This window comes from Eucyclogobius newberryi, unplaced genomic scaffold (genome assembly GCF_026437365.1).
Source record: "Eucyclogobius newberryi isolate DKJ021-1_F unplaced genomic scaffold, fEucNew1.0.hap1 SCAF_17, whole genome shotgun sequence".
Lineage (NCBI taxonomy): Eukaryota > Metazoa > Chordata > Actinopteri > Gobiiformes > Gobiidae > Eucyclogobius > Eucyclogobius newberryi.
The window spans coordinates 24,158,219-24,182,799 of record NW_027315801.1 but is presented as its reverse complement, the minus strand read 5'-3'; the positions used below and the strand labels follow the sequence as shown (position 1 = coordinate 24,182,799).

The 24,581-nt window shown below is 42.1% G+C and overlaps 1 protein-coding gene across 1 annotated transcript in view; it reads left to right on the top strand.

Moving 5' to 3' along the window:
- The window catches only part of hdac7a (histone deacetylase 7a), a 71,857-nt gene that overhangs the window by 36,643 nt on the left and 10,633 nt on the right, over window positions 1-24,581 (top strand). The window contains exons 3-21 of the mRNA XM_072449544.1: window positions 9,754-9,947; window positions 10,634-10,724; window positions 15,452-15,569; window positions 15,965-16,062; window positions 16,181-16,303; window positions 16,378-16,484; window positions 17,437-17,538; window positions 17,615-17,789; window positions 18,262-18,467; window positions 18,793-18,996; window positions 19,765-19,975; window positions 20,376-20,509; window positions 20,731-20,851; window positions 21,030-21,079; window positions 21,825-21,932; window positions 22,452-22,507; window positions 23,024-23,111; window positions 23,200-23,319; window positions 24,011-24,108. Coding sequence (XP_072305645.1) covers window positions 9,798-9,947; window positions 10,634-10,724; window positions 15,452-15,569; window positions 15,965-16,062; window positions 16,181-16,303; window positions 16,378-16,484; window positions 17,437-17,538; window positions 17,615-17,789; window positions 18,262-18,467; window positions 18,793-18,996; window positions 19,765-19,975; window positions 20,376-20,509; window positions 20,731-20,851; window positions 21,030-21,079; window positions 21,825-21,932; window positions 22,452-22,507; window positions 23,024-23,111; window positions 23,200-23,319; window positions 24,011-24,108 — 2,360 coding nt within the window. The 5' untranslated portion in view covers window positions 9,754-9,797. The remainder of the gene's footprint in view (window positions 1-9,753; window positions 9,948-10,633; window positions 10,725-15,451; window positions 15,570-15,964; window positions 16,063-16,180; window positions 16,304-16,377; window positions 16,485-17,436; window positions 17,539-17,614; window positions 17,790-18,261; window positions 18,468-18,792; window positions 18,997-19,764; window positions 19,976-20,375; window positions 20,510-20,730; window positions 20,852-21,029; window positions 21,080-21,824; window positions 21,933-22,451; window positions 22,508-23,023; window positions 23,112-23,199; window positions 23,320-24,010; window positions 24,109-24,581) is intronic.

Here is a 24,581-nt window from a genome sequence, read left to right as displayed (position 1 = left end):
GACGGACAGATGCACAGACAGACGCACAGACAGACAGACAGACGCTCAGACAGACGCACGGACAGACGCACAGACAGACAGACAGACGCACGGACAGACGCACAGACAGACAGACAGACGCACGGACAGACGCATAGACAGACAGACAGACGCACAGACAGACGCTCAGACAGACGCACGGACGGACAGACAGACGCACGGACAGACGCACAGACAGACGCACGGACAGACACACGGACAGACAGACAGACGCACGGACAGACAGACAGACGCACGGACGGACAGGCAGACAGACGGACAGGCAGACAGACGCACAGACAGACAGACGGACGGACAGACAGACGCACAGACAGACGCACGGACAGATGCACGGACGGACAGACAGACAGACACACAGACAGACAGACAGACAGACGCCCGGACGGACAAACGCACAGACAGATGCACGGACAGACGCACAGACAGACGCACAGACAGATGCACGGACAGACGCACAGACAGACGCACGGACAGATTCACGGACAGATGCACAGACAGACGCACGGACAGACGCACGGACAGATGCACAGACAGATGCACAGACAGACGCACAGACAGACGCACAGACAGATGCACAGACAGACGCACGGACAGATGCACGGACGGACAGACAGACGCACGGACAGACGCACAGACAGTCAGACAGACGCTCAGACAGACGCACGGACGGACAGACAGACGCACGGACAGACAGACAGACAGACGCACGGACAGACGCACGGACAGACACATGGACAGACACACACACAGACAGACACACGGACAGACAGACAGACGCACCGACAGACACACGGACAGACAGACGCACGGACAGACAGACAGACGCACGGACGGACAGGCAGACAGACGCACAGACAGACAGACAGACGGACAGACAGACAGACAGACAGACAGACACACAGACAGACGCCCGGATGGATAAACGCACAGACAGATGCACGGACAGACGCACAGACAGACGCACAGACAGATGCACGGACAGACGCACAGACAGACGCACAGACAGATTCACGGACAGACGCACGGACAGATGCACAGACAGATGCACAGACAGATGCACGGACAGACGCACAGACAGATGCACAGACAGACGCACGGACAGATGCACAGACAGATGCACAGACAGACGCACGGACAGATGCACAGACAGATGCACGGACAGATGCACAGACAGATGCACAGACAGACAGACGGACAGACAGACGGACAGACAGACGGGGAGAAGTTGTGGATGTTTATGGAAACTCAGAGGAGGCAGGGAACCAGAGCCCCTCTGCATTATACATCAGCCGCCTTCCTCTCACACACGAGCTTTGGTTTTGCCTATTCACTCTAGAAATAGTCAGATTAGGAGTATGTGTGTGTAGTTTATGTATTGTGCATCGGTATTGGATAAAGATATTGATTCAAATTTAAGCCAGGTTTAACTGTTGACCACGTTTTACAGTTTCAAATAACAACGCTGTTCCTGATTTTAGTCATTTGTTTCTTATCTGAATCAATTTTTCAGATGTTTGTTTATTTTTTCTAAAGAAATTTCAGATTCAAAACTTTTAAATATTTAAAATTTGCCTTCATAAAGCATGAGCAGACTTGATTTACAATGAACAATGGACTAGTTTATTGACAATGGTTCAGACTTAGTAACTACTGAATTAAGGAGTTAGGGTTGGTGTATTATTAAGTTAAAAAGCCAGAATAATTCTTATTATCATATATTCATTATTTAAGTCTTTATTCATGCTTTATTAAGTCTATTAATAGTGTAGTCATTACAAAGTGTTATAGCATCTATTTTTATCATGTGTGGTAATAAACTGAGCGTCTTAACATGTATAATATTCTTCTGGTATAAATTGTAAAAAAAAAGTACAGGTGCCCAAAGAAGTAACAGTACTTTTACTTATTTTGAGTACTTATTTGTGCTGCCAATGTTCCATAATGAATCCAGTTATCAGATTATTTAATGTCACATTAACACTTGTTTTATTGCTTTCAAATAGTAATAATTGAAAAGCGGAAATTGCCTCCGTCAAATGTTTAATTTGTCACTCTGTCGACAAGAATTTAATAACGGAAAAGCCCGTCTCGTGTTTGTCAAATCAACATCTTGCCCTCAAAATTTCCCAGTGTATTTTGAGTTCACACAATTTGCTGGTCCTGATTGTGCAACATAAATCATACTTGAACCAGTTGTGACATTAAAAACATGCACACAAAATAACTCTTTTACAATTATATGGAGCAATAGCTTTGACTCATTTGGAAAGTTTTATGTTGGTAGATAACTATTTTCATGAGGAAAATGTTGCCCAAACTGTGATAATGTCAAAGGAAAGGGAACACAAGCGGCTGCATAAAGCTTTAAAGACTGTATGTTCTACTCAAGAACAGAACATTGTTGCAATTCAAATGTTTCTTTTACTCTCAATCAGCAAAAACAAATAATGTTATTGCCTAAAAAAAGGAGATTGTCTCTACAATTTAAAAAGAAGAACAAAAAAAAGTATCAAACTGCTCTAAGGTATGTGAACTGTCAACTGAGTAATTTATTTTTTAGCATAATTGTAAATTATTTCTATTTAAACTGCTTTTGGCTCGCTAGCTCTTTGTCAGAGGAACTGAAGAAGCTACTTGGATGCGTGGAGAAACGTCTTCACTCTTAAAACCTTTGTCCAGTTGGCATAATTCCTTGTTTTTTTACTATGGACCCTATCTGGAAATGTATTTCTACCAAATCAACTGACATTATTTAGTTGCCATTAGAATACTAATGTTGCTAATGTTTTCTATCCACTCACTGAAGGCACACTCATTGTAACTGCATATTTATCTGTTTTTCAGCTAACTAACTAAGAAAGAGTTTTTTTTTTAAATGAATGTACCGGTAATTTTCAAAGCGAGTGGTGCAGCAGCTTTATTTGGCGGCGTAGTCTGTCTGTCATTTCACTTCACACTAAGCCCGCAGTGCATGTGGTGTTAAACAGTGTCTTTGATGACTTTTCTTTTGTCTGATTGTTCTGTATTATAACAAGGACTGGTTGCCAGACTAAGAACAAAAAAAAAGCTGTGTGTCTCAGCCTTATCTGTGGAACCAGTCCAAGCTTAGAAGGCGGAGACTGAATTCAGAGGGAGGAGCTTAGGGATTACCCAAATGTTGAGTTGTTGGTTCTACGCAAGACAAGTATGAATGACGAATATGTTTATGAATATGTGTAGCAGTATCCTGATTACAGTGATATATATCTATCATGTCTTTGATGTATTAGCTGTAGTTTAAAGGTGGTATGGACGATTTTTTCCAGCAAATTTTTTATCATATTTCCTCGTGGCGTGGATAAATCATTTGTCCTGCCACGTATCAATCATAAAACGCACCTATCGCTCACCTGCAGCCGCGTCAGGCTCGTCCCCACGTTTCCGCGTGCCTAAGCGCATGGATCTATCATAATATAGTTCCCTCAGTGTACGGGGCAAAATGAAGACGGAGAAAGACAGTTCGAGCTGACGCAGAAGTGGACAGAAATCTACGGGAGACGAGCGATGCGATGCGCTCCATTGCGCTGATAAACAAACGCACGTGTGTGTTGTATCGGTCCGCACGGGGGAGTGCGCATGCGCACTTCTGCCTGCGTTCTCCAATCGCCGAAAAATCGTCCATACCGCCTTTAAGTATCAGACAAGTGTTAAATTACCCACACAGTTTACAAAAGGGCATGTGTTTGGTTTGTGTTTTTTTAATCTGCTCTTTTGGCTGCAATTGTATTATACACAACATACTCAATATTCAAATGTTGCATATCTTCAAAACTAAATACACATTTCTGCCCAGAAAGTAGTCCTATCCAAATGAATACATACACATTATGGTTATCGTGTCAGCAGGCGGCACGACCGTAAAGCTCTATAGCTTGTTCTTATGTATGATCCTATCTCGTTCTGAAGGGAATTGTCGAAAGTATTCTGCATAGATCAGAGCTATGTGTGTGTTTTATACTCAGGAGGAGTCTTCAGTTTGAAGATTGTTGCTTATTTTTGCTTTTAAAAATTAATCTGGTTTAGTAATGGGTTATTCTCCATTCCTGTTTTCCATTCTATTCCTGGTTCAGGGCTCTGTCTGGAGGAAGAAACACTCTGAATCTGTCTAAATGAAAAGCATCTAGTTTGTCTCCACATCCTTTGCTTCATAAATAAAAGAGAAATACAAACATAGCAAAACATTCGATGCCTTTGGCTTCCTGCATTGCTGCATTGGTCCAGTTTGTAGGTTTGTTTGTTAGGAGGGACTCTGAGATAGTTTCGACTTGTGTCCCTTTGTTGTGGATGTTAGGTAAGTATAAGTATACAGTGCTTACATAACCTAAGTATGCATTGTTCCTTCTATTAAGATATTTGGAATAGGCTCAATCACGTGGAAAAAAAACAAGTAGACAGAAACAAACATTACAAGTTATAATTGTATCCCTTCATAATAATTGTTATTTGTAAGTTTCGTTTCTTGGCAGCATCCAAATATTTTATACTAATATGCACAAATGTCTTTGCGCTATAGCTATTTTTGCTTTTTTGCTTCGCTGTTTGAATCACAATCCCACCTTAGGGTCAAGTATTTGCCTTTCTTGTTCTCCCTGCCTGAAACATAATAGCATTCTTGAGGAGATCTAAAAACATTTAAGCCATGCATTAGCTGGAAATAGCCAAAATGGAAAAACAGTGCGGATTAGCTGCGGTCACAGAGGTCTAAGGAGAACTAAACCACTACATTGTTTTCAGACAGTTCTTTCAGAGACTTGATACGTCTGTTAATATCACATATTCAGTGGAACATGTATTCATTCAATAAAAACTGGGAGGACGGGACATCATTGTTCTTGCCAAGGCTACTTATGTGTTCCAAAACAGTATTTGTGTCTTTTTATAGCTCTCAAGATATCAGCAGGTAACGGCAGAGCTCAGTCTCCATGCAACGCCAAAAACATCAGGTGAAGGTGTAGAACAAATTCATGCAATTGTTAATCAGTAAAAAGTAACTGTTTTGTGAGACTTTTAATTTTTCCTGGGTCAGTATGTTCAACTTGTTAGAACTCTGGGAAATGACTCAGCTTAGTCAAATAATAGAGACATGTAGCTACATTCCTTTAAACGTTTCTAGTAAGCACAAGTTATATTAGCATAATTTTTTATAAGAACACACGTATTTGGGTCCATTTCAGTGGCTTGGGTAATGGTTGGTGTCTATTTTAAGCAAATGTCCAAACATTGGAGAAATGCATTGGACACAATGCATTTAATCTTTACTAGATTTGCTAAAAAAAAAACACTTGGATGCTATTTGATACTAAAACTAATATTGAAATACTAGTATCGGGTATCAATGCTGAAAAATAATACTGAAAATATAGCCGCAAGCGGCAATGATCGGCCCTCGCCACGCCGCCGCCACACCGCCGCCACGCCGCAAGAGGAGGGGGCGCTGAGGCGCCCCAATTGTCCTTTTATTACGCCTACTGCTGAATCTGTGACACTGTCACATCTTCTCCCCTTTGTTTTACCATCAAAAAGCAATTTTATTTTGAATTCTTGGCAAAATGTGCGGCTTTGCCGCACAGACACCGTGACTCTTTGAATAAAAATGTGGATAACTTTTGATGGTCCACACCTGAAGATGAGTCTCACCAAATTTCACATTGATAGGGCTAACGCCCTGGGAGGAGTTGTTGAAAGTATAAAGTGTAAACATGTTCTGGTGATTTCCCCATTGGAATAACATGGGAGGTTTCGGTCATCGCTACAGCAAAGCCGTAACAATTATGACATTACATGCTTATATGCACGGAACATGCAAGAGATGGGGAACGTATTCGTGAGTTACTTAGCGCAAATGAGTGCTTTATAAGGGGATGGCGACCGCGAAGCGGTCGTCATCCCAATGTAAAGTGCTCGTTTAGTGCGCACTTTTGCACGGGCTTCGCCCGTTTACAACGGTAATGTTCCATTTTCCTACTACTAATTAGTATGCACGGGGCGTGCGTGAGTGAAGGAGTACGTTAGTGAGTGTTTGGAAGTGGGCGAGCGCTTCGCGCTCGATTTCGTGCGCACTACGTGCACACTTTCGCAGCCGTGCTTTGCACGGCCTTACGAGATTAATAGGTCTCTCGCCAGCTTGTGGCGCTCGGGCCTAATAAGTGATTTCTCTGTAGTTTTAGAATGGTATTTACTATTTATCAGAACTACAAGATCACTCGTTATTTTGTCCAAAAAAAGGAAACAAAAGTAATGATTCAGGTATTAAAATTGACATCGAGTATTGAGCCTTTTCCATCCAAACTTAGAAAATAGAGAATATTGTGACAACGCTAATCTTTACCCTATACAATTGTTCCAAATGCATAACCGTGGCTTGACAGAAGGTAAAGTCTAACATCTGTCCAGGTGTCCACTTCTGCCATCGGTCCCAAACTGGAAACTGACCTCAGCGCGTTCCTATACAAATGTGCGTGTGTTCCCGCGGAAACAAAAGAGCCTGTGTAGGTAAACTCTGGAGCTGTGTGTTTTTCTATTTATAACCCCTGGGAGGCCAGGAGCGAGCGAGACACTGCGCTGGACGTGGATGTGTGCGAACTGTAGGGCCCTTTGTCTCCTCGTACAAGCGCGTTCCCTCCGTCCGATTCCACGCAAAGAATAGACTTATTATTTCTCGCTTGTCATGACTGAGGCCGTGTGTGCGCATGCTATAGCCGCTATTCACACAGCCCATCGAGTGACCCCAAATACGGACACGCACTGTTGTGGTACCAACCCAAACATATTAATGAGAACATACAAAGCGGGCCCATTGTGAAGGACAGCATATCCCTGTGTGTGCCTTCTCTGGCGGAAGCAATCTCCATGCCTTGTGTGGACGTGTGCGTGTTGTTTTCAACCACTTCTAAGTATCTGCTGGAGGGCGGCCAATGTTTTGCATGTGTGACACTTGCCTCACACTCTGCGCCACCATCTCGCAAACAGAACCCATGCGAAACGTTTGTGTGCACTGTGCATGTGTCTGTTTGGAGAGCGAGCGGCGTGAGGTTTGGGTTGCAGCAACACGCAAGTTAGAGCGAGCGCATGGTGAGCAGGTGTGCGTGGCCAAAGTAGGCTAATGTTTCTTAAAGGAAAAGTGCTGCTTTTTATTCAGTTTGAGACCGCGGGACATGAAGGAGTGGTCAACGTTATCATGCACTATTCAGCAAGGTGAGCTTTGGGCCATTGAAAGAATTCAGTCATACCGACTCTAGTTGAGAGGTTTCAAGGAACAAAAGATCTGGTTTAGTGGCTCTCTTATCTTCGTAACTGTGAAGATAGAGATTGGCTATTCAAGAAAAACTAGAACTTTTCCATTGCTGGGACAGTATCTAATGGAGTGTAATGGTTTCTCAAAAGCAAAACAAGCCATGTGTTCCTGATGCTTTAAATAGAATAAAAACATGCATGTCAAGTCTACGGATTAGCTTTTTTTTTATAGACCTACCTGACAACTTCTTCTGAAGAGTTGTCCCATGATGTTGCTGGGACGTGTCCTGTCAGCTGGTTTACTCAAACGTTGTCTTCCTACCGTTAGAGGCAGTCTGACATCATCAATATCCCAAGTGTGGGAGAGTAAAAGGCCCCCTCGTCCCAGTTTATAGTCCTGTGGGCACCTTTCGGTATTGCAGACGCCTCCTTAATCCAGCGACAATGTTTGTTGGACTATTGTACCTAATTATGGTTCAAGCAGCTCGTTTGGACAATGGTTTCTTATAGACAACATGGATAAGTAATTAGCACAACTAAACAACATCTTGAAATACACATTTATATCGACATGGTGTTATTGTATATAAACGCAGGAAAGATGCCCGCTGATGCTATGTTTGCGTGTTGTGAAACTGCAAAATTGTGTTGTGTTTCTTTAAATGTGTTTTATATTGGTTTGTGTGTGGCTAGTACCAACACATCCACCTGCAGTTGATTGTGTGTCTCCCTTAGATATGCATGATGCCATTGATCCAGTATGTCTATGGTGTGCGTGTGTGTCTGTGTGTGTGCGTGTGTGTCTGTGTGTCTGTCTGTGCGTGCGTGCGTGTGTGTATGTGTGTGTGTCTTTGTGTCTGTCTCTGTGTGTGTGTGTGTGTGTGTGTGTGTGTGTGTGTGCGCGTGTGTGTGTCTGTGTGTGTGTGTGTGTGCGTGTGTGTTCATGTCACTTAGACAGAAACCACCGCCAGCCTTTTCCCAAGCTGTTCCTTTCCTGGATCCTGTTTTTAGCACTGAATGAGGCAATCTTTCCCATTGAGTCAGCCATGCAATGCAAATAGATCCAACTGAATGCAAAAAGCACGGAAATCTGTATGTGCGTTATGTCTGTGTGTATGTACAAAGCGGCCATTAGTCATTTACACCAGCTCAAAGAAAAATTTACATTGCATCAAACGTTGATTTGGTGGTGGAAGATGGTAATGAAACAATGATAAAATGCAAACTTTACTCATTTTGGAGCTATTGCCGTTGAATAACATTTCAAGAAATTTGCATTGCCTTTGTATAAAAAGTAGATGCAAGTTAACGATAAACATTAAAGACGGTATGGACGATTTTTCGGCGATTTGAGAACGCAGGCAGAAGTGCGCATGCGCACTCCCCCGTGCGGACCGATACAACACACACGTGCGTTTGTTTATTAGCGCAACGGAGCACATCGCATCGCTCGTCTCCCGTAGATTTCTGTCCACTTCTGCGTCAGCTCGAACTGTCTTTTTCCGTCTTCATTTTGCCCCGTACACTGAGGGAACTATATTATGATAGATCCATGCGCTTAGGTACGCGGAAACGTGGGGACGTGAGCGGTAGGTGCGTTTTATGATTGATACGTGGCAGGACAAATGATTTATCCACGCCATGAGGAAATATTATAAAAAATTTGCTGAAAAGAATCGTCCATACCACCTTTAAGTTGAAATGCAATACAAGTCAATGGTTCTGCATTCTGCTGCTAAACCCCAATGAGAGTGTTTGGGACGAGCTGGAGAAGGCTTTGTGGAGTGGTCACTCTCTCACATCATCAATACAAGATCAACTGGTGGAACATAATGGAAATAATTTTTTTAATATTGCAGAAGCTTATTTGCTTCCTTTTTTTTGGACAGGCAGTTTAATTTGTTTATACTCTAAGGTCAGTAACTTAAAGAAATAGTAAGATGTATATTTTGTTTCTTGTTGATAGACTAGATAGAGTATTTAATAAAGTAATTTCCCCTGAATTTGTGTCCCTGCTTCAACTCTGGCCACATGGTTTACTTTGTTGTGATAAAGCCTCTGCTGCGGTGTGTACGCGTTACAAAGCATGTTTGCATTTCTATTTACTGACCATGAGCTCTCTCGTATCGGATGTTGGGATTTTCGACCATTGGTGCATATTTCAGATTTTTTAGGACAATTTGACCACAAGTGCTTTATTTTTAGCTGTGTTTTTCTTGCCTGCTTGTATATAAATGTATGTACTCACTTTTCCCACAGCTTTGGAAACTGCTTCTATTTTTGCACTCCGGCTTGTGGTTTTCCTCCATGTGTTGAAACGAACCCGACGTGTATATTATTCCGCCTCTCTCCAAACAGTGATTTACCTGCCTTGTTTGAACCATTGTTGCGTGTAAACAGCGGTGATGAAAGTTGTGACCGAGCTCCCCTTCCTCTTCCCAGATTCCACAGTGGCGGTGCCAGTGTCGTGCGCGGCCTCGTTTCCCATGGACCTCAGGCTGGTGGGGGAGCGGGGGATGCGCTCTGGCTCGGACACGGCGCTCCTCACACCGCTGCACCCGCCTCTGCTCCTGAGCCCGTACACCGCTCAGCCCCGCGCCTCCTTCTCCCAGCAACAACTGCACCATCACATTCGGGTAGGCAAGCCAGAAAAGACATATCACACAGTGTGGAATGGGAATGGAGAAGCCAAATATTATTAAATAGTATTTTTGTCTCATTAATTATAATACTGCATTGTCAAACCATGTCAATTGAAAAGGAGCAAAATATAAAAAAGGGGTTGGAGTTTGAATGTCCTACTATTTTTGAGCACAAATACATTCTTGCAACAAAATGTAACAACACATGTTTCTCAAATAGATAAATACATTGTGCTGGGCAGAATGGTCGCCAGCAGATGTGTGCATTACCATCATAAGATATCATGAGTAAAAATAAAGCGGGTCCAGAAAATCCGTCCTTAAATAGAAACCGTGGTTTATGATTCAACCTTCCAGTCGTTTATATGATTGTTTTGAATCCTTGGAGAGGTAGACACCCAGGGCATTCTGATGCTTATCAGGTACTCAGTGAGGAGGGAGCGAAAGCCACCTTACAATAGGAGGCTGATAGCAAACAAAGATTTTCTGGTGAAACCAAAAACACCCTTTATAAGGAGAGCGGACCTACTCAGAGGAAGATAAATATCTGAGTTCCCAGTCTTGATTTGCAGATGGAAAATGACTCTCAGATGGGAGGCCTTAAGATATTTCATGAAACAATGGCATCTTTTTCATGTAACCACTCACCTGTCTGCTTAAACACTACTTTGAATGTGCAGTTTAACATGGAGCAAAGGAGGCGGGATCAGGAGCAGCACGAGAAGCAGCAGGAGTTACAGCAGCTCAAGCACAAGGACAAGAGTCAACAAAGTGAGCCTCCGCACACTCTTTTACCCTTTTACAGACGCTGGACGGGTCACTACAAATGTCAATTTACTCGTCTCATTTAGCTGACCTTCACCATGATCAAAGCAGAAATCCCCTCTGAAGTGTTCTTACATTTTCTGACAAACTTAATGTCAAATCACCACAACCTTATCTCGATGTCGTTAAAGTGGAGGCTAAATATATACCTGGGCCAGAGCAGTTACAACAGTAGAGTTAAATATAGCTCTTGCTCTGGGCACATAAAAGTCAGTGGGTCAATATTAGCGCTCCTTGCCCCTCCTGTCACCTGTGTGCGTGTGCGTGTGTGTGTGTGTGCGCGTGAGTGCGTGTGTGTGTTACACTTTACCACAACACACAGAGCTATTCAAAGAAACACACTACACTATGGTAATTCCACTCATGTTTTTTTGGAAATACCGGTCATCAATTGCATTTGTATTCAGTGATAAATGGCAGCACTTAAAGGGTCCTTAAAACGTCATTCTGTTATGTATGTATGTGCTGTATTTATTTTTAAAAAAACATAATGTTAATAGTATGAATAGTATATTTGTTGTTTTGTTTTGTTTCTATAGAACAAATGAGATTCAAAATATAGTTCATAGTGACTTAATCTTCCTGCTGATTTGCCACAAACAAATCCAGTCATTTGTCAAAAAGTTAACCCTGTGTACTAAAATGTTTCATACACAAGTATTTAGCTCAGGTTACAATTCTAAATAATAATAATAATACAAAATATAGCCGCAAGCGGCAATGATCGGCCCTCACCACGCCGCCGCCACGCCGCAAGAGGAGGGGGCGCTGAGGCGCCCCAATTGTCCTTTTATTACGCCTACTGCTGAATCTGTGACACTGTCAAATCTTCTCCCCTTTGTTTTACCATCAAAAAGCAATTTTATTTTGAATTCTTGGCAAAATGTGCGGCTTTGCCGCACCGACACCGTGACTCTTTGAAAAAAATGTGGATAACTTTTGATGGTCCACCCCTGAAGATGACTCTCACCAAATTTCAGGTTAATAGGGCTAACGCCCTGGGAGGAGTTGGTGAAAGTATAAAGTGTAAACATGTTCTGGTGATTTCCCCATTCGAATAACATGGGAGGTTTCGGTCATCACTACGGCGAAGCCGTAACAATTATGACATGTGTCTCATTTACTTTTTTGATGGGTATTCCAAAATCGAGTTTTGTGTCAAATTTCTGATAATTTTGCAAAACTGAACATTTAACCTCCATATAAAATCTGTAGGGGGCGCTGTGGCGCCAAATTAATTAATTTCACTTCAAGTCGGTTTAGGGCAAAGAGTTTAACAACTGATTCTAATTTGACGCAATTCGGACTTTATCTGCGCAAACGGCAGAAATGTTAAATTTGGGAGATTTCTGAAATTCTAGCTAAAGTTTGCGGCTTCGCCGCTCAGAGACCGTGACAGGTATCAATGTAATTTGAATAACTTTTGATGTCCCACTCCTCAGTAGCATTTTCACCAAATTTCAGCTTTTTAGAGCCAACGCCCTGGGAGGAGTTCGTAAAAGTACGACGTGCTTAGCCATTTTTGAACCAATATGGCCGACATTTGGTTGGGTGGACGGCGTTGGCGTAATAATATTTTTTACTTCTCTTGTCACCATCTACCTCTGCGCCAAATTTCATGATTCTACGATCAGATTTTTTTTGGGTCATTTCCTATCTCTCAATGCATTTTTGGTACATTTGGGGGCGCTGATGCGCCAAATTTTTTTGTTTTAGAAAAGGGAAATAGCCAGAATGTAGAGAGGCACGATTTTTAGAGGTGTGCAAATTTTTGTGACTTTTCGTCAATATTCACTGGGTGAAAAATAGGGGGGTTGGTCCCAAGAAGAAAGAAAGAAAGAAGAAGAAGAAATTAAAGCCGCAAGCGGCATCCAACGGCCCTCGCGGGCCGCCAGCCTTCCGACTCTGCTCTCTGCATTTTACAGAGATGGCGCTAACGCAATTGTCTAAGAACTAAGACAGCGACACATTGGACATGTACAATGCTGTGCTTAACCAGTGCAAATGAACACAAATGTCGGTCAAATGTGCAGCTCCAGCGCACAGAGACCGTGACACTTGGAATAAAAATATGGATAACTTTTGATGCTCCGCTTGTGTAAATTATTTTTCCCAAATATGAGCTTGATCGAGCTATTGCCCACAGAGGAGTTCATTAAAGTGTGAAGCATAAATGTGAACATTTCAAGGATTTGGCGTTTTTCCCATTTGTGACAGTATATTTGCAGCTCCACGGCACAGAGACCGTAGCACTTAAAATCAAAATATGGATAACTTTTGATGCCCCATTTGTGTAGATGATTTCCCCAAATATGAGCTTGATCGGGCAATCGGCCTAGGAGGAGTTGGTGAAAGTGTGAAGCGTGAAAATGTGGTCATTTTAGAGATTTCGCTGTTTTCCCATTTCTGACATATATTTGCGGGTCCGCCACACAGAGACCGTAGCACTTAGAATCAAAATATGGATAACTTTTGATGCCCCGCTTGTGTAGATGATTTTCCCCAAATATGAGCTTGATCGGACAATCGCCCTAGGAGGAGTTTGTTAAAGTGTGAAGTGTAAAAATGTGGTGATTTGAGCGATTCTACGATTTTCCCATAAGGATAACATGGGATGTTTCTGTCAACGCTACGGTTACGCCGTACAAAATATGACTTTGGCTCTCATACTTGTATGATCAGGATGGCAAATTAGAATTTAGTGCAAAATGTCATGTCATTTGGAAAAACTCTATTGTTTATAGGCCACTCTGAAGGCCAAATAGTCAGAATTCTGGGAAACGTTTGCGGCTCCGTCGCACAGAGACCGTAAAAGTTATCCTTAAAATTTGGATAACTTTAGATGCCCCACTTGTCTAGAGGACGTACACCGATTTTGAGGTTGGTGGGCAAAACGCACTAGGAGGAGTTCGTTGAAGTGTAAAACATAAAAATGTGGTAATTTGAGAGATTTTGCGGTTTTCCCATAGGGATAACATGGGAGGTTTCTGTCATCGCTACGACTACGCCGTAAAAATTTAGGCATTTTTGTGATTGGCTTTTGTGATCGGGACGGCAAAATAGAATTTTGGGTAAAGTTTAGACAATTTTGGTAAAACTAATTTTTGACCTTCAATGTTATTTTAAAGGTCACTCTGTAGGGGGCGCTATCGCGGCCATTTCAATTTTGTCAGCCTAAACTGGTCCAAACTAGAAAGTTTAACAACTGATTCAAATTTGGTCCTAATCGGACTGGTTTTGATCAAATGGGAGCAATTTTTAGATCTGCAATATTCCAAAATAAGTTGTCCAACTTTGCGGCTGCGCCTCACACAGACCGTAAAAGGTATCTCAAAAAATTGAATAACTTTAGATGCCCCACTTGTCCAGAGGACGTACGCCGATTTTGAAGTTGGTGGGCAAAACGCCCTAGGAGGAGTTCGTCAAAGTTTGACGTGAACAAAATGACTAACACAGCGTATTTTCATTTTCAAAGGAAGATGGCAGCCATAGGGTAAGTCTGGGGGCGTGGCCACAATGATTTTTTTTGTTCGTCCTCACGAGAGGAATGCGTGTCCCGAATTTCGTAGCTTTACGCCAAAGTTGACCTCGGGGCGTCTCCCATAGGCGCAATGTATTTTGACTTTTGTCGGTGGCGCTGTCGCGCCATTTTTTAACGAAAAAAAAAATGGCCCAGAAAAAATCAAATTTTTCGCCGATTCTGAATTTTGGGCAAAGTTTGGTGAGTTTTTGAGCATGTTCAGGGGGTCAAATTAGAGATCAAAAAGCAGAAGAACAAGAAAAATAAAAATAATAATATTTTTAGCAAAAACAATATAGCCGTTTCCACTATAACAACAAATTATACATCGTTTGAAAGCTCTAAGCCTTCCCCATGCCGCCATGGGGTGGAATCATCATTACGAGCGCTTACGCGCTCGTCACTCCCCATTCCGTCGGGATGCCCCGCCCACTCCCCATAGACTTCCATTGATTTGAGCAGATACAAGCATGGCCCATGCCTGCGGCATGGATTCTCGCGTACAGGACGATGCCAGGAGGGTTTTTGGAGGAATGCAGCGCTTCGCGCTGCTGTTGTCAACAATTTGTGAATGGGCTACGCCCATTCACAAATTGTTGACTATTTCTGTCATAGCAGGAGTAAGTATGCATGATCCATGCCTTCGGCATGGGCTAGTTCACTGTACTTGCCAGGGGCGACCGCTTCGGTCGTCATCCCAATGTAAAGTGCTCGTTTAGTGCGCACTTTTGCACGGGCTTCGCCCGTTTACAACGGTAACGTTCCATTTTCCTACTACTAATTAATATGCACGGGGCGTGCATGAGTGAAGGAGTGCGTTAGTGAGTGTTTGGAAGTGGGCGAGCGCTTCGCGCTCGATTTCGAGCACTACGTGCGCACTTTTGCAGCCGTGCTTTGCACGGCCTTACGAGATTAATAGGCCTCTCGCCAGCTTGTGGCGCTCGGGCCTAATAATACAAAACACCTGTATAGCACTTTTTACCCAAATATTCTTTACATAGACAAACATAAACAAACAATGAAGATAATGTTATGTTATGAAAGGCGGTTTTGAATATATATTTTTCCCAGGTTTGTTTGGGCACAGAACTTGTACATGAATGGCAGGAGTTTTCCTTGTGTAACTTGTAAACTGTTTGTGGTTTTCTTGTAGGTGCAGTGGCCAGCTCTCTGGTCAAACAGAAACTACAAGAGGTAATTCTGAAGAAGCAGAAGCAGGCACAGGAGAGGTCCAACACCAACCCTCTGTCCACTCCACCTGTTACGTACAGGTCAGTCTGTTCAGAATCAGAATCAGAAAAGTTTTATTTCCATTGTCAATGAACAGAATTCACAAACATAGGATTTAGTGATTCAGTGATTTGGTGCAACATGAGCAATAATAAAACAACATATATAAAATCAAAAAGGGCATCCATTAAAGAAAAACAATTGGATAAAAACAAAAATAGGCTTACTATGTAGACAAAATGTACAGTTTAATTGACAGATGTGGTGCAGAAAGTTAATAGTGCCGTGAGTAATTGATTAAATTGTAGTTAAAGTGACAGTGTTTAGGAAGTGTTCATGAGTCTAACGGCAGAGGTGGGAGGTTTTTACCTGGAATGGATAATCTCAATGTGTTTGTATGCTCAACTACTTCATGTTGTATGTTCTTGTGCTACAGAAATCTGGCCCCGGACCCCAGTATCTCCTCTCCTTTGGCCTTGTCTCCGACTCAGTCTGTGTCTGAGGCCTCAGAGGGAACGCCGCTGCGCAGAGCAGGTGTGCACTTGCTTTACATTCACCCTCTTGATCTATTTACAGCAATGAACCTAACCGTCTTCTCAACGGCTTACACTTCACGTATAACAAACCAGCTAAAACGCCCGTGTGATTTCAGCCTCTGAGCCCAATCTGAAGGTGAGACACAAGTTGAAGAAACACTTGAACACCCGCAAGAGCCCTCTGACACGAAAAGAGAGCGCACCTCCAACTGTCAAACACAGAGTCCCCGACGCGCTGGGTAAGACTCGCTATTCTTGGTACATGGTCATGTCTCAAACAAAACCTAAAATATATGTAATCATTTGTCCTCAGATTCTTCTCCCAGCAGCAGCAGTACTCCCGTCTCTGGCTGCAGTTCTCCCAATGATAGTCAGCCCAATGAGAATGGACTGCTGCCCTCTGCTGGCCTCTCGCATGAGGTGTGTGTCTGTTTAGTACGTTCATATAAACTTAACATCTATACAGCCATTATTATGAAGGGTTTTCTTCTACTCCAGACGTAGTGTATTTGTCCATCAACAGTTTACCCGTCAGGCACATAGAGATTTCCATGGACATGAGCGGAGCAGTGCCTGACATAATGACATGTTTAAATCAACAGCAGCACACAGTCTATCAGATGTTTCTGCATCATTCATTTAATCACAAAAAGTCAGAACACAGCAACCCTAGTCAACACCTGCTGTGGCTCTGCACGCAATGGCTGCAGGCAATATCTGAAATTAAGCAAAATTTTGTGAAAAAGGAGCAAAATGTTACCTGATAGTTCTACGAAATAATCCTGTAAATTAGTGTTTTATGTGTTTTAACCAGCTGTATCTAGTGTCAAGTTGTCACACATTATAAGGACATTGCATTTGTAACTATGGGCTATGATGAGTTGTACTTTAGAGTTAGCTGAATATATCCGTTGGCCGATATATCTGGCCAATATTTGCACTTTTTAGTGTGCCGGCCTTAAATCTCCAGCAGAGACCGATATTTTAAATCCGCTATAACTGCTTAAAGGAAAGACATAAAGCTTTATATTAACACTTAATGCAAAGAGTGCACTAGACACATCTGCTCCTTTATGGGTTAGTTGCAAAACAGGGCAACTATTATTATTACTATTATTTTTAGTTTTTATACTTTTATTATGCTGACTAGAGAAAGGTATAGACAGTAGAAATGGAAAATTACCGGTACATACTTTGAGGAAAATGATCTAAATCAGTCCTATATATTGGTTTATAAGCCTTCGACAGCTTTGGGTTCTAAAATATCAGCATCTGCCATGAAAAAACCCATATTGGTTGATCTCGATGATATATTTTTTCCCCCTATGTTAAAAAATAGTTTCACTTGAGTATTTGTAAATGTTGCGTGCAGGCTCAGAGGCTCCTGCTCAGAGACGGCACTTTGGCCAACTTCACGGTTCACAGCCCGTCTTCTCAGCCCACCATCACACTGGGACTGCCGGCCAACGCACGGGTAACACAGGCCTCTCCTATACTCATAATATATGCGGACGCAGACCAGTTCTAATGCTGTGTGTGTGTGTGAGCAGGCGGACGGGGAATTCTCCTCTCTGAAGGTGAGCAGGGTGCCTCTGCTCACTGCAGGGGGCTCTCCGGTCTTCCTCCCTATGACCAGAGAGGACCCGAGCGGCCAGTTGAACTCTCACCCTCTGCCTGTCATCATCCTGGAGTCGTCTGGTCTGGTGCACTCCCCACTGCTCACAAGTAAGATTCAGCATATCAACAGCATATCAACATTACACAAAACTGCTTGGTAATTAGAATTGTATAATTGTTTAAAAAAAAAAGAAAAAATGAACTGTTAAAAATGTCACCATGTTCATTTTTAGTTTTAGGATCTTTTTTTTTTCTTTTTTTAACCCTTGTATGATGTTTTTGTAGTATTTCTTTCCCAACACATTCAAGTTTGGTCATGGCTCATGGTAGTGGGCAAGATCATGATCAAGATCGTGTGTTGTGACAGATCCATAATATTATCTTTTAGTTCGCTGCTCTGCTAATGACGAGTTTGATGTGTTAGAGCTCCATCTAGTGGTGGTTCTATGAATAAATTATGGCTAGCTGAAATATTTATTCCTCTGCATACCCACTTACCTCAGACTTCATCTTTATCATAAAATAGACATAATTTTTAAACACATTACTGTTCTTCTCACACTCAAACTGTTTTTACCAGTTCCAGGGCTCGACACAGTCCCGCTGCAGTACTCCTCTCAGTTAGACCACCTGTCTCCAGGGGGCGCTCCTCCTCACAAACCCCTGAGCAGAACCCGCTCTGAACCGCTGCCTCCGAGTCCTCGAGCGCTTCACTGTCACCTGCTGCAACAACAGCACAACACGCAGCTGCTGGAGCGGCTCAAGCAGCAGACGCACCTGGGAAAGGTACAAGGACCTCATAGAACAATACGTTTAAAGCAGGGATTTTTTAATGTACTTTTTCTGTACAAAGTAATCTTAATACCCAATAAACGTATTGTATTGTATGTTACTGATTGTGCGACCCTCAAAGAGTTACTCATGGCCCCAGCCCTATGGTTAAGAATAGGGAGTTTAAAGCATTTTAGCACACATAGCCACAACAATTACAACTACTGTCTAAGTCTGAAGGGATATTAGAATAAGCTTCAGACCTGGTTTACTTCAATTTCAAATCCCCCAAATTTAGACCGAGAGATTTTTTCTAATGAAAGGTTCATCTTGTTCACAGCTCATGTCAAAGTCCAGTGAGAAACCTCGACTACACCAGATTCCCTCTGAGGAGATGGACTCTGAGGATGGGGGCGGGTCTTCGCCAACAGAATCCACCTATCAGAGCAGAGCAAGGGCGGAGTCACTGAGGGAGATGGAACCTGTTTCTAAGAACTGTGAAGAGCAGAACCTGAACCTGCAACATGCCCTCATTCTCAACCAGGTTCAGTATTATCCTTTCAGAATGAAAATGTTTATCATGTTGGTGGCAGGCTTTTATTTCACAAATGTTCTGTTCTGTTTGTGTCTTAAAACCCATTAAGCTCAGGGCCTTTTTTTTCCAAAACGGCTGAAAAAATTAGCCCCATTTAAAACTGAAGTTCTTCCTGTCTGTTTTATTATAATCATAAGTACAAACATGTTCTGCCCAGAGGAATTCCGATTTTAAATCCTGTCAGGATTTTCTTAAAAATTGTTAACTATATAAATGAGTACATCTGGTTTCTGGAGGGATCGGCTGATTGACACTAGTTTTAGCATTCATTGAGTTTTGACGATTCTCTTTTAAAAGCTGAAGGTTGATTCATCACTAAAAATGACTTTTAGGGATGTGTAATAAACTAAAAATGACCAGGCGGAATCCATATAAAAGTCTTATTCATTTTTCATTTTGTTTTAGTGTAATTTTTTATTTATGGGTTTTGAGGACAAACTGACCTTGATTCTCACCAGAATTATTGATTTGACTAGAAATAAGTGGGATATAGCTTTATTTTATGTACAGCATATCAAGCAGCTTGAGAGTTCTATTTTATAAGATGGTGGACAAAATGGAATAAATAAAGAAAAAGTCCAACGCCCCACGCGTGGGATGCCCTAAGGGGTTTTAACACCTTTACGTGCCGCATAGAGATAAATTCCCACTCTCTGCATTGCACCTTGAATCAACTACATTGAATCAATAAAATTCCTATGGTCTTGTGTTGTGTAGTCGTTGCTGTGGGAGCAGCAGAAGCAGTTGCAGCAGCTCCACCGTCAGATGGAGACTCTGGCTGTGCCTGTGTTAAGAGCAGGAGGCAGTGTTGTCCATCAGCCCCTGTTTCGCACACAGTCCTCCCCAGCCTCCACATCACTGACCCTGCCTGAGAAAGCCCTGAGCCTGCCTGGTCAGGAGGTCAGCAGCAAAACACGCTTTACTACAGGTGAGCTCCTCTGTCCACACTGTAAGTATGTAGAGGAATGCATGGATTTCATCTATGCAGTATGAATGTAAACACTGGCTAGACAATGTCCTGATGGCTGTGTTTTGTATGAATAATATAATATCTTCGGGTTTAGATGAACCACAGGCGTCTGTCGAAGAACACTCCCTCCACAACAGGAAAAAGTGTTTGTTTGTTTGTTTGTTTAGTGTTTGTTTGTGTGTTTTGTTGTATGCTCAACCCGCACTATCTTTGAGGGTTGCGCAAGGGTTAAATAACATCCAGAGTGGCATGAACTGTATCATGGGTTTTGTAAATCAAAGCCTCATTTGGTTCCTTTACCTGTTATACGCAAGATTACAATACTAAATGTATGTTTTCTTAATCTATGTCTGTCCAGGTCTGGTGTATGAGACTCCCATGCTGAAGCACCAATGCTCCTGTGGCGACAACAGCAATCACCCAGAGCATGCTGGGAGAATCCAGAGCATCTGGTCCCGCCTGCAGGAGAGGGGGCTCAAGGGCCAGTGTGAGGTATCACAAATGTTTCATTTATTATTTAAATAAATAATTTCCATTTGTGAAAAATATTTTATTTGAATCATGACATTTTGTTTGAAAAGCTGCCAAACAGTTTTAGCTTTAGTTCACATTCTTATAAAAAAGGAGTAAAATTAGTCATCTGCTTTTTTTCCACTGTGTGTCAGATTTTATCAAATGATAACACGCATTAAATAAATGTTTTGTCCCAATAGACTATTCGTGGGCGTAAGGCTACACTGGAGGAGTTACAGTCTGTGCACTCAGAGAAGCATGTGCTGCTATACGGCACCAACCCACTCAACAGACTGAAACTGGACAACCGTAAGCTCGCTGGTTAGTGAAGAATAGTTATATCTTTGGGACATGGTTAAGGTTTTAATTGACGTATGGCATTATTGCTGCAAACATATAATTTGCCAACGGCAGTGTTATTTAATTAGACACGGCAGAACCAAATGTAATGTTCTGTTACTATGGTATGCTTAACTAATTTAATGTTGTGTTTCCACAGGCATTCTCTCCCAGCGAATGTTTGTGATGTTACCGTGTGGCGGCGTAGGGGTAAGAAACCTCTGCAGTTTTGCCCCAAAGCCCTTAATGAAAGCTATTCAATACAATCACTGTGTTGATGAAAGGCAATTTTATTTCAAAAGAACAGCGAGCGGGACAAAAATTAGGAGAAAGAGACGAAGAGACGGCAGGATATTAAAGAGGAAAAGAGAGTTGGCCGTACGCTTTGCTAACTTTTGCCTGACAGTCCGTGTCTGACCATGACAAGTCAAACTAATGGGAACCGCATGTGCACGATCGAGGATAAAAGAAATGCTTTGGATTTCATTGTCAGTCAGCCAGATGGACAGTAATGCCGCTTTATGAACAAACAGAGGAGAAGAGAGAGGAAAGAATGATGTGGATATCCAATCGCAGCTGGAAGTTGGGACGTCTTTTCAAATTGAAGATCTAAATATTCTTTTATAGCCTCCGGGGGGTTTAAATATAAACAGCTAAAACACAATACTCACAGAAGAGCCAAGAAACGCGTCTGTTTGTCCTATAATTCTTTTACTACAAATGGAAACAAATAAATAGATGTTAAATAGACCAGCAGAAGGTTTAGCTGTACAAAGACGTGTTCGTGTTTGAAGTTGATCTATTGGTTTTGTTGGAACTATTAATGAGAACAAAAGAGTGCCAAATGGAAATTGTTTACATGTATTATTGACATTATTTACCACATGTGGGCCACCATTAGGTCTACGTGGCAGTCAAATACACTTGGTCACTTACTGTGTGTGTGTGTTTGCAGGTTGACAATGACACCATCTGGAATGAGGCTCACACATCCACAGCGTCACGGATGGCGGCGGGCAGCGTCGTGGAGCTGGCTGTTAGAGTGGCTAAAGGGGAACTCAAGGTGACAGTTCTTTCAGACACTTGCACTACTTGTAATATAACACCAAAGCTTTGTTTTAGTACCGTATGTCTCTGAATTGTTTCAAAAGATGAATGCTCATTTCAAGCCAAATAAGCGATAGTGTTAAGAAACTGTCACGTTTCCCTTCAGCAATTTGGTTTTCTTATTTTACCTACATTATCTTGGAAATGTAATGAAGCAAATAAATATGCTTATTAAGTCCAAATTATTGATATCAAGATTTCTTTTTTCTTTTCTTTTTTATTCCGTTGATTTGACCACGTTTGTATTTTCCCCCCATGCTTTTCAAGTTAATTTTTCAGTGTATACTTTTTACTTTCATTGTACTTTCTACTCCTTTCTATTGAATATTAGTCATAACTTTAGAAGGGTCCAAATTAGACCGCAATTAGAGATACATGAAATCTCTAATAATAGATTGCTGCAGATTTCCCCAAGTAAACAATCTCCTGTCTTGTGGAACACTCATTAATTACGTTTTCTTCTTCTTCCGTACAGAATGGCTTTGCTGTGGTCAGACCACCGGGGCACCACGCAGACCCGTCCAACCCTATGTACGTGTGTTTGTGTGTGGCTGCATTTATTAGGCCCGAGGCAGCTAAATCAGTTTCCACAGTGCCTTAAAGGGACGAGATGCTGCCTGTAAAGTTGGTTTACAGGTTGACATTATGGTGTAAGCCAAGCATGTCGTGGTCGCAGGATGTGTGTCGGAAATGCATGGAAGTAAATGTGATGTTGTCAAAAAAAACATGAAACAAATGCTTTGTTTTATGACTGGTGTAGGCTTCCTGTCTTCCCTTACATTAAAAACTATAGACTGGTAGATATTTAGCCTGTGATGGACTGACTGTACATGCGAAGCAGGATCTAGTCTACAAAATGGCATATCCTGTTAAAATATAAGTGAATCTGAGTCAGAATTTAAAATCACAAATAACCTGAAAATTATTGTCTAATGCAAAATACAAACATACTAACATTGATTTTGGTGCAACATTGGGAACAGTAAGAGACACTGCAAACACCGCCACTTCCATGCATTAACAATTTGTTTTGTTTTTGGTTTTCAGGGGTTTCTGTTACTTCAATTCAGTGGCCATTGCAGCCAAGCAGCTCCAGCACAAACTTAGTGTCAGCAAGATTCTCATCGTTGACTGGGTACGAGGCTGTAAAGATAAATATAGAGGTACAACACATCAAGTAGTTTCTCTGTAGTAAAACCTGTTTGTGCTGATCCCCTCATTAGGACGTCCACCACGGCAACGGCACCCAGGAAGTGTTCTACAATGACCCCAACGTCCTGTACTTATCCCTCCACCGTTATGACGATGGCAACTTCTTCCCTGGCAGTGGCTCTCCTGTAGAAGTGAGTAATAACTGCACGCATAGCCACCCATGAGGCATCGTTTTGAATTCTGTGAAGGTTTTATTCTCTTAAGGACACAACAGGACATCTGAGATCACCTTGTCATGTCAAAGTAACATTTCATCTTTGCACTGTATCTCCTTATCCCTCCTGGTGTACATACTTTGCATATTTAGATAGCTATTGCATTTACGTATATTGTTCATGTACTGTCCTTTATTTGACTTGCTATTTTTGCTACTTTAATTGTTTAAATTTTCACAATCTCTTAATTGTTTTTCCTGATTATTTATTGCAGTATGTGAGCTACTATGCCCATGTAAAATTCCATTGTGGATCAAGAAAGTTAGTCTAAATCAAAACACGAGAATTGTGTGTGTGTTTAACAAAACCACGCCAGCAGTTCTTGAATATACTATGGCATTTAGCATTAATTAAGCTAGCAGTACTTGATATACTATGGATACTACTATACATAGACATATTTGACGTTCAATTTTGGCAAGATTAATGCTAAATGTAGCATTAATCTTGCCAAAATTAAACGTCAAATATGTATATGACCGAATTCTGCACCGGTAATGATTGCATGTTTGCAGCGACAACCTTTGAATGAAAGTAGCCTCAAAGGTTAAGGAACAATTTGAAAAAGAAAAAAATAATCCTACCATAAATCTGTGTTTTCCCTCAGGTCGGATCAGGGGCCGGGCAAGGTTTCAACGTCAACGTGGCCTTCACTGGAGGACTCGACCCGCCCATGGGAGATGCAGAGTATATCGCCGCATTCAGGTGAAAACAATTGCGACCTCCGGATTACAATCTAAATCAGATTCATAACCTGCGCCAGATGACACGATAGTGCAAGATTCCCTTCGACACGAACTGCAAATCAAAGCACAATGTTTCATACGGCACTCTTCTGCGGCATTTGCCAAATAGGGCTTAGTTGAGCTTTTATGTCTCCTTTATTGTCTTAATATTGATCCCTATTATGATTTCTGCTTGGACCGTAATCTGTCAGTTCCCCCCAGTTTCCTCTCCGAACCACAACAAACACGCCGGCGTTGACGTATCTCCTGCGTAATTAATAATCCCTGTCATTTGGGAAGCATGTGTCTGGCACTGGCCTCCCTTCCAATAACTTGTGATGCCTTACAGTAAATTGTGTGCAGGTTGTGTGTTTGACAGAGCGCAGACGGCTACTTCCTGCTGGTGGCTTCGGTAATTGTCAATGGTGGGTGGTTGGCGGCAGTTAAGTTTCA